Source organism: Pristiophorus japonicus, chromosome 5, assembly GCF_044704955.1.
Source record: "Pristiophorus japonicus isolate sPriJap1 chromosome 5, sPriJap1.hap1, whole genome shotgun sequence".
In the NCBI taxonomy this organism is placed as follows: Eukaryota; Metazoa; Chordata; class Chondrichthyes; family Pristiophoridae; genus Pristiophorus; species Pristiophorus japonicus.
Window position 1 is genome coordinate 262163326 of NC_091981.1, and position 12247 is coordinate 262175572.

The window sequence follows — 12247 nt, forward strand, 5'->3', positions numbered from 1 at the left end:
CAGGGGTATGGAGAGAAAGCAGGAATGGGGTACTGAAGTTGCATGATCAGCCATGGTGAATGGTGGTGCAGGTTTGAAGTATCGAATGGCCTACTCCACCTATATTCTATGTTTCTATCCTGGGGTGAAAACCATCAAATCTGGAATATTTGTCGTACGTCCCATTGTTTTCCCCATTATGATTTTACCATTTAGATATATTTTTTTTTAAACTTACATTGAATCCACTAAGTTCCTTTCCTTGACTTATTTTTAGGTTCCCTTGTCGTGCTGGTATTTTCTCGTCTTCCTCCACTGAAAATTCATACGAAGTATTCATTTAATGGGCCCAAGTTTCCACATGATTTGCGCCTGATTTTTAGGAGCAACTGGTGGAGAATGGACTATCTTAGAAATCGCAATTCTCCACATTTTTTTTCCTGCAGTTCTAGTCAGGTAGAACAGTTCTACTTTGGAACAGAATTTTTTCTTCAAAAGGGGGCGTGTCCGGCCACTGACGCCTGATTTGAAAGTTTCCACAGTGAAAACGTACTCTAAACTAACTTAGAATGGAGCAAGTGAAGATTTTTGTAGAACTGAAAAAACCTGTTCTACACATTAAAAAATCAGGCGCAGGTTACAAATTAGGCGGCCAGAACGAGGTGGGGGGGGGTCATTAAATGCTACAATAAATCCTTATTTATACTTATACAAATAAATCCAACCTGAATAAACATTTATAAGCAACGAAAAGATTAAATAAACCATCTTCCTACCTGTATGAAAGTGCTTCAGCCAGCCTCAAGTTCGTTCCCGACCGGCAGGGGGGGGAGGAGGAAGACGTTCTAGACGGCGGGCGGGCCCGAACGCAGCGCGGGGGGGGGTGGGGGGGAGGAAGATGTTCCCGACGGCAGGCGGGAAAGAGACAGTGAGAAGGCTGCAGGAAGCCTCAGTGCTGATGGCAATGTGCTTTTATTAAAAAATGTTCAAAAATTAAACAGCTACAAAGAACTACAAAAATGGCCGAGTGCCAATGTTTCCTTCTCACTGCGCGTGCGCGAATGCTCCAACGCGCGCGCAGCGTTGCCGGCAGGAAAAAAAACAATTTAAATAGTACCCGCCCCCTCCCACTTACAAAATCGGTGAGTGTAGGCTCCGCCCCCCTGGGCGCCGCGCCAAACAGACAAGGAGCTGCAGGGCTCTCCAGAATCACGAGTTTTTTTTCCGGTGCCGTTTTAGGCGCGGGAAACGGGAGCCCAGCTCGGAGGGGTGCCCGTTTTTTATCGTGTGGAAACTTGAGCCCAATAAGTCTGCCATTTTCTTATCCATTGTAGTGTCGCTTGCATCAGTCAGGCCCACATTCCCCATTGCTACTTTCTCAATATATTTATAAAAACTTTAGCTGTTGGCTTTTGATATCCCTTGCAATTTTTTTTTAAATTTCCTTTCCTCTTCTCCCCCACCTACCCCCCACGAATCCCTGAGACCGCAGCCTGTTTTTTTTAACCTATTCAAATTCACTATTTTAAATTCAACCGGTCAATTTAATGCATTCACAAATTGTTTTTTTTTTTAAACTTGTATATGATGATCCACAAGTTCTGTTAAGAAGCAAAATACTGCAGATGCTGGAAATCAAATTAAAAATTAAAAGTGCAGGAAATACTCAGCAGGGCAAGCCGTATCTTTGGAGCGAGAAACAGAGTTAACATCAGGGCTGTGGTTACTTTGAGGGCCACTGGAACGGCGCATCTCCCTGGTCCAGAAGGCAGATGGTCCGGTTGCAAGAGGTTCAAGGTTTATTTTAGCCTGCCTCAAAGTACAGCCACCTCCTGCATTCCTCAAAGGTCCATGCAGGTGACTCTTGGCCCATAAACTGTGTGTGCTGTCTCTGAAAGGCCCAGCTGCTGGTGGTAGTGGTTGCAGAGCCTGCTGCTGCTACTCCACTTCCAAGTCTTGCTCCAAAAACAAAGTAATAATGGCTCCCATAATAAGTCGAGAAAGCTCATTAAGGGTTTTAAGGCAAAACAAAAGTGTTGTAACAACTATCTGGAATCTGGGAAATCTCTCAAACCAGACAGAAAAATAGCCGATGATCCAGTGAGCTGCAGCTGAGACACCCCCCGCCCCCCCCGCATTTATTTTAATAATGCTTCAGAAACTATCAACCATTCCTGTAGATTTTACTGTCTGGTCCTGCGCAGGCCATTGCATTCGTGATGATGAATTAAAATGCATTGGGAGTGGGTATGATATCATCGGATTGCATCTTTGACCTTTTAATTTCCTGACCCGAAGCCAAAATTTGATGCATTAAAATGGTGGCGGGTGGGAAGCCCTTCGACGCAACCTCACCAAGCTGGCAGGGTTAAAATCTATCCTCCTCTTTTCTCTCTGGTTACACATGTATGTCGCTATAATTGAGTGGTGAGAAAGTGGAACTCACTACCACAGGGAGTGGTTGAAGCGAATAGTATAGATGCATTTAAGGATGGTTAGATAAGCTTACGAGGGAAAAGGGAATTGAGGGTTATGCTGATAGGGTTAGATTAGTAAAGACGGGAGGAGGCTCACGTGGATGCACTGGTTGGGCCGAATGGCCTGTTCCTGTGCCGTATATCCGATGTAATCTTTTGTCAGAACCCAGTCTTTCCAGCGTTTTCTGTCTGAGTTCTGTTCAAGTTCATGTTGGGACTATTTCCATCCTTCACAACCTATTCCCATTGGGGTTGATGGGATATTGCCATGGATAGTCAGTTTTAGGAATATGTCCAGTTAGGTCCCATGTAAGTTACGTTCCAGTTTCATTTGGATCAAGAAGTTGTTGCGTTATTTTATCGACATTGTCAGAACTGTGACCTAATTTCCTCTATGCTGATGCTCGCAAAGCCCGAAGTTGTATCTAATACAGAGCTTTTTAAGAAGCCTGAAAGGTTTGTTTTCTATGGTGTATCGGCCCCAGGCAAATCACTGATTAATTAATGAATAGCCAAGTGGATGACAATGTATTGTAACTACTATATTGGGGGGAGAAAGTTTGGGTGAGGGATGGGTAAAGGTTAAATCCACCTGTTCTATGTATGCTTTCTGGGCATTACTGAAATCTTGTTCCATTTTAATAGCATATATCTGGCTGCCACATGAAGCATTCCTCTCCTTTACTGGACATTACTACCTAGATTTGAATTGCAGTGTACAATCATTTCATTTGGCAGATGAGTTCTGACAGCTGATATGTCTGCTACACGTGGCCTAACTCGACTAGGGTGTGCTCTTGTGCATTCAGGAGGATAGATTATCAACATGGTAGCTCAGTCTTCAATTTTTGAATAATACATCCGACAAAAGCTACAATTCCCCACAGGCCCTGGGGCATGTTTGTATTTTGGGTGTCACACTGTTGAGTGGTTTGCTTCACTTTTGTTAAACAATATTGATGCAGTGATGGTAATTCTCTCAAACGCAGGAGTAGGTAACAATGTGCAGTGCTGTGCCCTTGTAATATCAGTGACATTTCATGTGCATACTCACCACATGGTTTCCCAGGAGTTATCAAGCTAGGCTACAGTATGTAGAGGATGCACATTACTCAAAAAGAATGAAGCTCGCTTTATCGGGTAGGTAATCTACCTGCTGAGTGCTTTTCAGTTGCAGTAGCTATGGTAGGGCAACTGTAGGTATGTTAATCCCCTAAAACTGCTTTCTACTCCCTATGTTTGCAACAGTTTAAACTGAATCACTGGCTGTTGCCCACATTAAGTTTTTGTTTTAAACCCACGGAAGACTTGAGCAGGCAGACTTTGGTAGAATGGTCACATGGCTCAAGGAGAAAAAGGTTTGGTGAAGCATATTTTTGTATTAACTAATGCATTTTGTTTTAACTCTCCAAATGATTGCTTAATGTGTCTAGATGCAGGTTTAAATTATGTATGCATTCTGCGCTAATTTTCAGAGTATGGTGCATGAAGATGTCAGGAGTGCTAAATTTAGCATTCTGTGATTCCGTGTATTATGCAGGTCCAGCATATTGGCAATTAGTGATTCGCATTGTTTTAAAGTGATCATTGATTTTTACTATCAAGTTTTTAGGACATAATTCCATTATGGAAGACGAAATGGAATTCTGTGTATTTTGAGATGAATTAGGCAGTGGTGGTGGTACTTCAGTATTGAGGCAGGCGAGCTGGGACTGATGTAGTGAAGTGGTGAAAGGGGAGCCAAGTTTTTTTTGTCATGTAGCTAATTGTACGGAGGACTGGGGCATTGGAGCAAATTCAGCAGACAAGGCTTTAACGTGAAGTAGGTACTGTTTTAAGGCCTATGGGCTTTAACAATAAGATTCTTCATTGTGTAACTGAGTTCCATGGTGTCTCGAGTGCTGCATCTTCCTTTCATGAGCCTCACTCTGTCTTTTTGTAGCATCAAAAACAATGAATTATGTAAACTTTGCTGTTGTGGCGTAACTTATTTTACTAGTCAGTATCGTGGACTGAATGACCATTAACTAACGAGCTATATGGCTCTCTCCAACTTCTCAACTCAACTGGTGCAAGCTATTGTTTCCCCAACACAAAGCTGAAAGCTTATCTATTGGACCTGCAGAATCTGTATAGCTAAGACCCAGCATTGTGCTCAATGAATGGAAGCCTTTCAAAAAATACTATTGAGCACATCTGGTGGACATTTCCCATGATCTGAAACTAGTATGTGGAAAGCATCATCGTGATGTGGAAAGCACAATTCCGTTAACTGCTTTGGTATCCCAGGTAAAAGTGTAAATCCACATCCTGAATAACTTGTGGTTTTAGGAGTTAACGGCAAGTGAACCCCATTTAATTTAATATAGCAACAAAAAATTAAACACTGCCTTTTCCTGGACAAATAGTCAACAACAAAAAAAAAAGTACAAAAATCAAAACTGAGAATGCTGGAAATCTCAGCGGGTCAGGCAGCATCTGTGGAGAGAAAAACGAATGCTTCGGTGTATCCGAATCCAAATCAGGTTTATAATCGTGCAATGCTCCTGTTACTGGATTAGTAATCTAGACAACGCAAGTGTGAATCCCACCATGGCAGTTTGAGAATTTGAATTTGGCTTCCATTTTATTTTTTTACAAACCTGTTATCGGTGAAAGTGACTGTGAATTTGTATGATTGTCGTTAACAACCTGCCGTCTTTCCGGTCTGACCTACATGTGACACTGGTACCACACTAATGTGGTTGACCCTCAACTTCCCTCTGAGGTGGCCTAACAAGCCATACTCTTAGCAGGGCAACTAGGGATCGGCAATAAATGTCAACCTTGCCAGCAAGACCCACATCCCGAAGAATTTTCCTTCAATTACCTATATTAGACATGTGTGTGGTGTGATTCCTACCTGACAGGCACCCATTAGACAGGGATGCATGCAATTGGTGTTTGCTGGGAGTGCAGAAAGTAAATTCATATACTAAAAGTACAAGTCTGCCAGATCCTTCGCTTGTAATTCCTGACTATAATGAGCAAGGAGATCGTGTTTTAAGGCTCAAATAATTCTTGTTAGCTTTCCCTGGAGTATTTTTTTATTTAGACACTTGGTAATTCACTAGCTACTGAGCAGTAAATAATGGGAGTAAGCACTGTATCTTGCACGTAGCTGTTTCTACTGAGTTTAAACTGTGATTTTAAAAAAAACACAGAAGCTGGCAGGAATGGATTAGTGCTTGTAGCGCTCACAGGGAAATGCACTATGAAAAATTGGTAATGACTTATTAAAAGACCTGGTTGCATTTATGATCTTTAGTTGCTATTAGAAGTGCTCATTGTGCCATATTGATTTTGGAATACACCACCTATGTAATCTTGAAATGAGAAAAATGGTGAGAATGCAATGGGAGAAAGGAAGTGACTTCAGTGTGAAGTATCTTAAGAGTATATACTTGTGTTGAAGAGAAGGGGGATGGTAAAGGGAGTACTTTTGGTACAATGTACCCAAGGCACAATGAACAAGGAAGTAAGTGGGGTTTTGTGACATGTTCATCGACATCTGGGCTTACATTTTTTTTAAAAAGGGTTTTAAGATTTTGTTAGAATAGGACATATTTGCTTTGATAGTCTGTCAATCTCATAACTTCCAGCAAACCTTCTGTTCTGAGGATCCCATTGAAGGGATGAACAATGTGCAGTGAAACCTGGTTACTTCGACATGTAGTTAGTGTTCCTTACAAATGAAATGTGTTGCAGATTTGGGATCAGCTCTGGCTGTTCGTCAGTTTAAATGTGTGGGTTCCTTTATACAAAATAGGACTATTAATCCAGGAATGTTCTATTTGCGAATTACCGTTGTATAGTTTGTGCACATCATCATAGGCAGTCCCTTGGAATCGAGGAAGACTTGCTTCCACTCTTAGAATGAGTCTTTAGGTGGCTGAACAGTCCAATACGAGAGCCTGCCACAGTTGGGGCAGGCAGCCGTTGAGGGTAAGGGAGGGTGGGACAGCTTTGCTGCATGTTCTTTCCGCTGCCTGTACTTTTCTTCTGTATGCAGTCAGCGATGAGACTCAAGGCGCTCAGCGCCTTCCCGGATGCACTTCCTCCAGGGTGGTCTTTGGCCAGGGACTCCGAGGTGTCGGTGGGGATGTTGCACTTTTATCAGGGAAGCTTTGAGGGTGCCCTTATAATGTTTCATCTGTCCACCTTTGGCTCGTTTGCCGTGAAGGAGTTCCTAGTAGAGCGCTTGCTTTGGGAGTCTCATGTCTGACATGCGGACAATGTGGCCTGCCCAGTGGAGCTGGTCAAGTGTGGTCAGTGCTTCACTGCTGGAGATGTTGACCTGGACGAGGACACTGATGTTGGTGCGTCTGTCCTCCCAGGGGATTTGTAGGATCTTGTGGAGGCATCGTTGGTAGTATTTCTCCAGCGACTTGAGGTGTCTGCTGTTCATGGTCCATGTCTCTGAGCCTGCAAATGTAGCCCAATTTCATCATGTACAACTTAATGAAATTTGAAAACTTGTGTTTTCATTTTGTAAAGAACTGTCTCAGTGCTGGCTCAGAGGCAGCATTCTTTCCTGAGTTCGGAGGTGATGAGTTCAAGCTCCACTCCAGAGACTTGAACACACAATCTTGGCTGTGCTGCAGTGTGTCAGCCAGTGGCTCAGTTGGTAGCACCCTCGCCTCTGTCAGAAGGATGTGGATTCACGGGACTTGAGCATAAAAATCTAGGCTGACACACTGCAGCACAGCCAAGATTGTGTGTTCAAGTCTCTGGAGTGGAGCCAGTACAGTAGTGAGGAGGTGCCATCTTTCAGATGAGATGTTAAACCGAGGCCCTGTCTACACACTTAGGTGGACGTAAAAGATTCCATGGCACTAATTTGAGGAGCAGGGGAGTTATCCCCAGTGTTCTGACCAATATTTATCCCTTCATCAAGATCACTAAAAAAGATTGTCCGATCATTATCACATTTCTGTTTATTGGAACTTGCTGAGCGCAAATTGGCTGCCGTGTTTCCTACATTACAACAGTGATGACATTTAAAATAATACTTTATTGGCTGTAAAGCACTTTGTGATGCCCAGTGGTCATGAAAGACTCTATATAAATGAAAGTCTTTACTGAGTGAGAACTGTGGTGCCTTCTTTTGGCTGAGGCATTCCACCAAGGCCCCACTTGTCCTCTCGAGTGGATGTAAAAGAGCCCACGGTACTATTCAAAGTGCAGCAGGGGAGTTCTCCAAGTGTCCTGACCAATATTCAGCCCTCAACCAATGAGCAATTTATTTTATTAGTGTTTGTGGGACCTTCCTGCTGCATTGCAGCAGTAATTTTAGTTCAAAAGTCATTCTTGGGACATCCCGAGGTCAAGGCTACAAATTCTTCCTTTACTTGAATTGTACGGTAATGAGAGACAGTGCTCTCAACATCAGTGGAAAGTAGTAGCTTGGGCCACTTTAAGGTTTCAACAAATAAAGGCATGATAATTGCTAATGAATTTAAACCGTACTAAATGTCTTGTATGAATAATTCGTTATTCTTCAAGTATTCATTCTCTTTGTAATTCCACAGGAACTTCGAAAACCGAGTTATGCAGAGATTTGCCAGCGAAGTGCTAAAGAATCTCTAACACTACAACCACAGAAGGAACAAAAACCCAACACTGCAGTCAGCAACAAAGATGACAAAAAAGCTCCAGAAAACCCAGTTGACAAAGAGTCTAAAACTAAAGACCTGCCTGTTGCAAAGGCAAACCCAGGGAAGCCTCGAGACCAGCGAAGACAATCGGGTCGCAGAACACCCCCTCAGGGCATCAACAAGCGTACAAATAAAGAGCAGCACACCCCCCCAAAATCACCCAACTGAAGGTGCAGAAATTGTGGCATTGATTAAAGGGTCTGGTCTGTTCAAGTGTAATCCCCCCCCCCAAAGTCTCCAATCAGAGCACAGAGGTTGTTGAAATAATGGGTTGCTGGAAAAGGGTTTGAAGGCAACAAAAAGCACTTTTTGTATTGGGAGTGAGAGTGTAATACTACTTGCCTTAGGCTACCACTTTTCAGTATTTGGTGAAATGTTGTGTAATGTCTACTGTAACTTAATCTCTTGCTCAGTTATGGATTGGGAAAAGATTCTTTGCCCATTTGAAGGTGGGGGGAATAAATGGAACCATGATCAGCAAACTGGCATGAGCGTTATGCTGTGGGCCAGAATGTGGTCTTTTATGTTAACAGTGTGATTTGTTTGCTGTAATTACACAAGGATGAAATGGGGAGCAGTAGACATTGGATCTATTTTCATGATAAGCAGTGTTGCAGGTGGTTTTCTGTTCCACAGATCTATTTAGCGCACAATATGATCAGTGTGTGAATGCTGACATGGAAAAAAAAATATTTTTTTGTTTCTATATAGAGGCTAGTGGCTTGAAGTACAACAAATCTCAAACCCCATTAGGTGTTAGTGGGAAGTGATTGGAGTAATAACCTGGATGGTAGATTTAACAGAAAAAAGCTGTCTAGTTTCTTTCTTTTATGTTGTGGGTAGGTTTCCATTGGTCTTGATGCTTCCGAGTTTACTTTTGCACTGTTAATAGTAAGCGGCCAGTTGATTTGGGGATAAGGGTAGGGTTACTGTCTAATGTGTAACACATAGTGATTATGAATCACTGCAAAAGACTGGTTTATGTACCTCTGTGCTCTAAAGTAGGTGGCGACAGTTGTTTATTTTTAATGCTCTGTTCCAAGTGCTTTTTTTTCCTTTTTTTAAAAAGAGAAACTCCCAGTCAATACACTGGCACCTTTCTGTAATTTGGTACGTTGTAGAGTACTTGAAATGGGGTGAGAATTAAAGTTTGGAGTGGAATTCCCCTGAATTCTCTCAATGTTTTTGTCTTGCCAGTTTTTTTTTCGATTAGCGATTCGTCTCTGCTGTGTGTAAAATGTTAGATTAGTTGCTGAGTTTTTTTTAAATATATAATTTCGAAGAACAAGAGTGCACTGAGTCTACTGCCATCTACTAACGTTGCAGGTGATATGTGGCTGCTTCTTGTTTTGGTACACAGGAAGAAATTATTGGCTTTTTTAAAAATTCCTATGGCTAATAGTCATAGTAACCCAGACTAAATTAACTGCTTCAAAAAAAGAGAGAAGGCAGCACAGCACTAGGCACAAACTTGCTGGTCATAGGAGAAAATGGGTAAGTTATTCCATAAAGGGTATTATTATTTCAACAACTGTGTTCTTTTCATGCTATAAATTAATTTCCATCCAGTGTCAAAATGAGAAACTTGAATTTCATTTTAAACTTGAAAATGACTTTGCCTTAACTTTTGTACGAGACAGATTTAGATGTTGCTATAACTGACCCCAGAGGGTTGGAATGGGCAAGATAAAAGTTACTCAGTTACATCTACTGTCACTAGTCTTACTGGGTAAATCAGATGTGTGCAAACTAGCAGTAAATAGCATTTTTTTGTAATATAATTTATGAAAGATCTTAAAGTTGGATCCTTTTTTCAGATTGTTAAAAACCCTGTAAATGCAAAGATAGTCAATACTGTATTAAACTTGTGCACTTGGAAGTGTGTGCTTTGCTTGTACAGTTGTAAATAATCAGAACATATAAAAGGTACCTTTAAAAAAAAACTGATATAAAAAAAATATTGATATTGTTGGCATATCCTCAATGTTGCTGTTGAGCTGGATGTAGCAAAAAAAAATGTGTTGTAGTCTGGATATTTTTTTTCTGGTGTGCTGAACTGATCCTGCCCTCACTGCAAAAGGGGAAATTGGGGAAATGCAGCAGTAAGGTAAATGGCCTTTTCCATTAATTCTCTTCTCGTTTTCTTTCTCTTTCCACCCCCCCCCCCCAAAAAAAACCTGGTTACTAATAAACAGGTTCTAAAACTTTGTCAGCCTGTTGATTTGCATCATTATTTTTAAATCTTAATTAACATCTCAGGTAACTGTTTAAAAATGCACACGTCAAAACAGGATGAAATTATGTATGAACTTAAAATATATAATTGAATGGTAGAAAATAACTAAAGCAGCTGTGCCATTGCATTCTTCTTTACTAAGCGCTCTCTTTTCCCCTGGTGCCAGTGTGTGCAGCAGTTTGACAACTTGTACAGGGTTAAAGTCAACTGTGGGTTAATTTGCTTGGTTGCTGAAAGTATGGTGATCAACAGCTGCATCCGGTGAAAATTGCTGATCACACAACCAATTCATTATCTTGTAGCCAACTGGTACATTTTTATTGTGATGTTCAGCATCCCGCTATAAGTGTGAGTGCACTGTTAATTATTTGCTGTTTTTTTTAAAAAGTGAAGGGCACACAATTACTTGATTTCTGTTATAGGAGCAGGGAACTTTGATCGGATCTGATCAGGGGGTTGTAGAGAGTACTGTTATTTCCATGACAGCAGCTGGATATGAAATTGCATTGTTTAACTGTCACGTCTGCGGAAGCTTGCTGTGTCAAAGCACACTGTCATAAACTTGGATCTAGGCAGGACAATTGAAACAGTGGATAAAGCACTAAAAATGAGTACATCTTCCAACATAAAAACAGCTACCTGTTTGTGTTGCACCTCAGTAAAGTTACATAAGAATGTCAAACTACACAATGTATTGTGAATGCCACAACAGAACTGTTCAATTGATGTCACTGAGCTGTTAACATTAATCTGTTGCAGCCAATCATAATGACCCCTTTTGTCTGTCTGCGTGTAGTGCAGTTTATAAAAGCAGGAGATGGCCATGACGACGCCTATTGCTGTATTTACTTCAGCTTGTTGCAATTTTATGTGTGTACTGTAACCAATTACACTAACAACAGTGGACAATTGAGGATTTTAAGGGGATGTAATGGCAGAACCTGCTTTGGAGTAGAAATCTATTGGAAGCATTGAGGGTTTTTTGTTTTGTTGTCTTAAAATGCTGCGATACAAACTGGAATCAAGCTTACATGTAAACTATTGGTAATTTAATTTTTCTTTTTTGTGTCATACAATGCAAAACTGTCTCATTTGAAAATGTAGCTTATGAAAAATAAATTGAGTTAGCAATTGTAAAGTCAATTTGCTGTGGTAGTGTTCTCTGCAATATAAATAATACTGACTCCTAAGCACACCCATTCTGTTTCTTGCCACCTTACTGCAATATAAATATGATGGAGTGGTAAAGCACATGCATTTTTAGGTGTTTCTGCTACTTGCCATATTAGTATCTATTAGGTCCATAGTGGGACTGACTGTCTAGGAAGTTGTCACCCAAGGCACACTATGAAGAACTTGGGTTCTTCATAGAGACCTGCTATATTTGCTAGTAAATGGTGTAGAAAAGATAAATCTGGAACACTACTTCAAGATAAACCATGACTAGGACAAAAACAAATGAGTAAAAGGGAAATTTAGGACTGTTGCTGGAAGTGATCATTTACAGTGATTAATACTTGAATCATAGGGTCCAGAAAGTTTAAAATCCTGTCATCACTTCAGAAAATTTGGGTGTGATGGCGAGAGACGATAAGTTATTCTGGAGTTAACTTTTCTGTTTGCATGTACACAAAGGAAGATGAAGTCCAATGTTATGCCTTCATTCTAATATCAAACTAAATGGTTTCGTGTGTGATGTTTTGCACTGAATATTTTTCTAACTTGGAATTGGGATGACTTTTTGTTCGGTCAAACTAAATTTGGTGCATAGAAACATAGAAAATAGGTGCAGGAGTAGGCCATTCGGCCCTTCTAGCCTGCACCGCCATTCAATGAGTTCTTGGCTGAACAAAAAATCC

General features: G+C 41.1%; 1 protein-coding gene across 2 annotated transcripts in view; it reads left to right on the plus strand.

Annotated features, from left to right (window-relative positions):
* larp4b (La ribonucleoprotein 4B) overlaps window positions 1–11531 on the plus strand; it is a 134550-nt gene extending 123019 nt beyond the window's left edge. For both annotated transcript variants that reach the window (XM_070881592.1, XM_070881593.1), the window contains exon 17: window positions 8027–11531. In XM_070881592.1, coding sequence (XP_070737693.1) covers window positions 8027–8320 — 294 coding nt within the window. In that variant the 3' untranslated portion in view covers window positions 8321–11531. The remainder of the gene's footprint in view (window positions 1–8026) is intronic.
* Window positions 11532–12247: the final 716 nt, after the last annotated feature.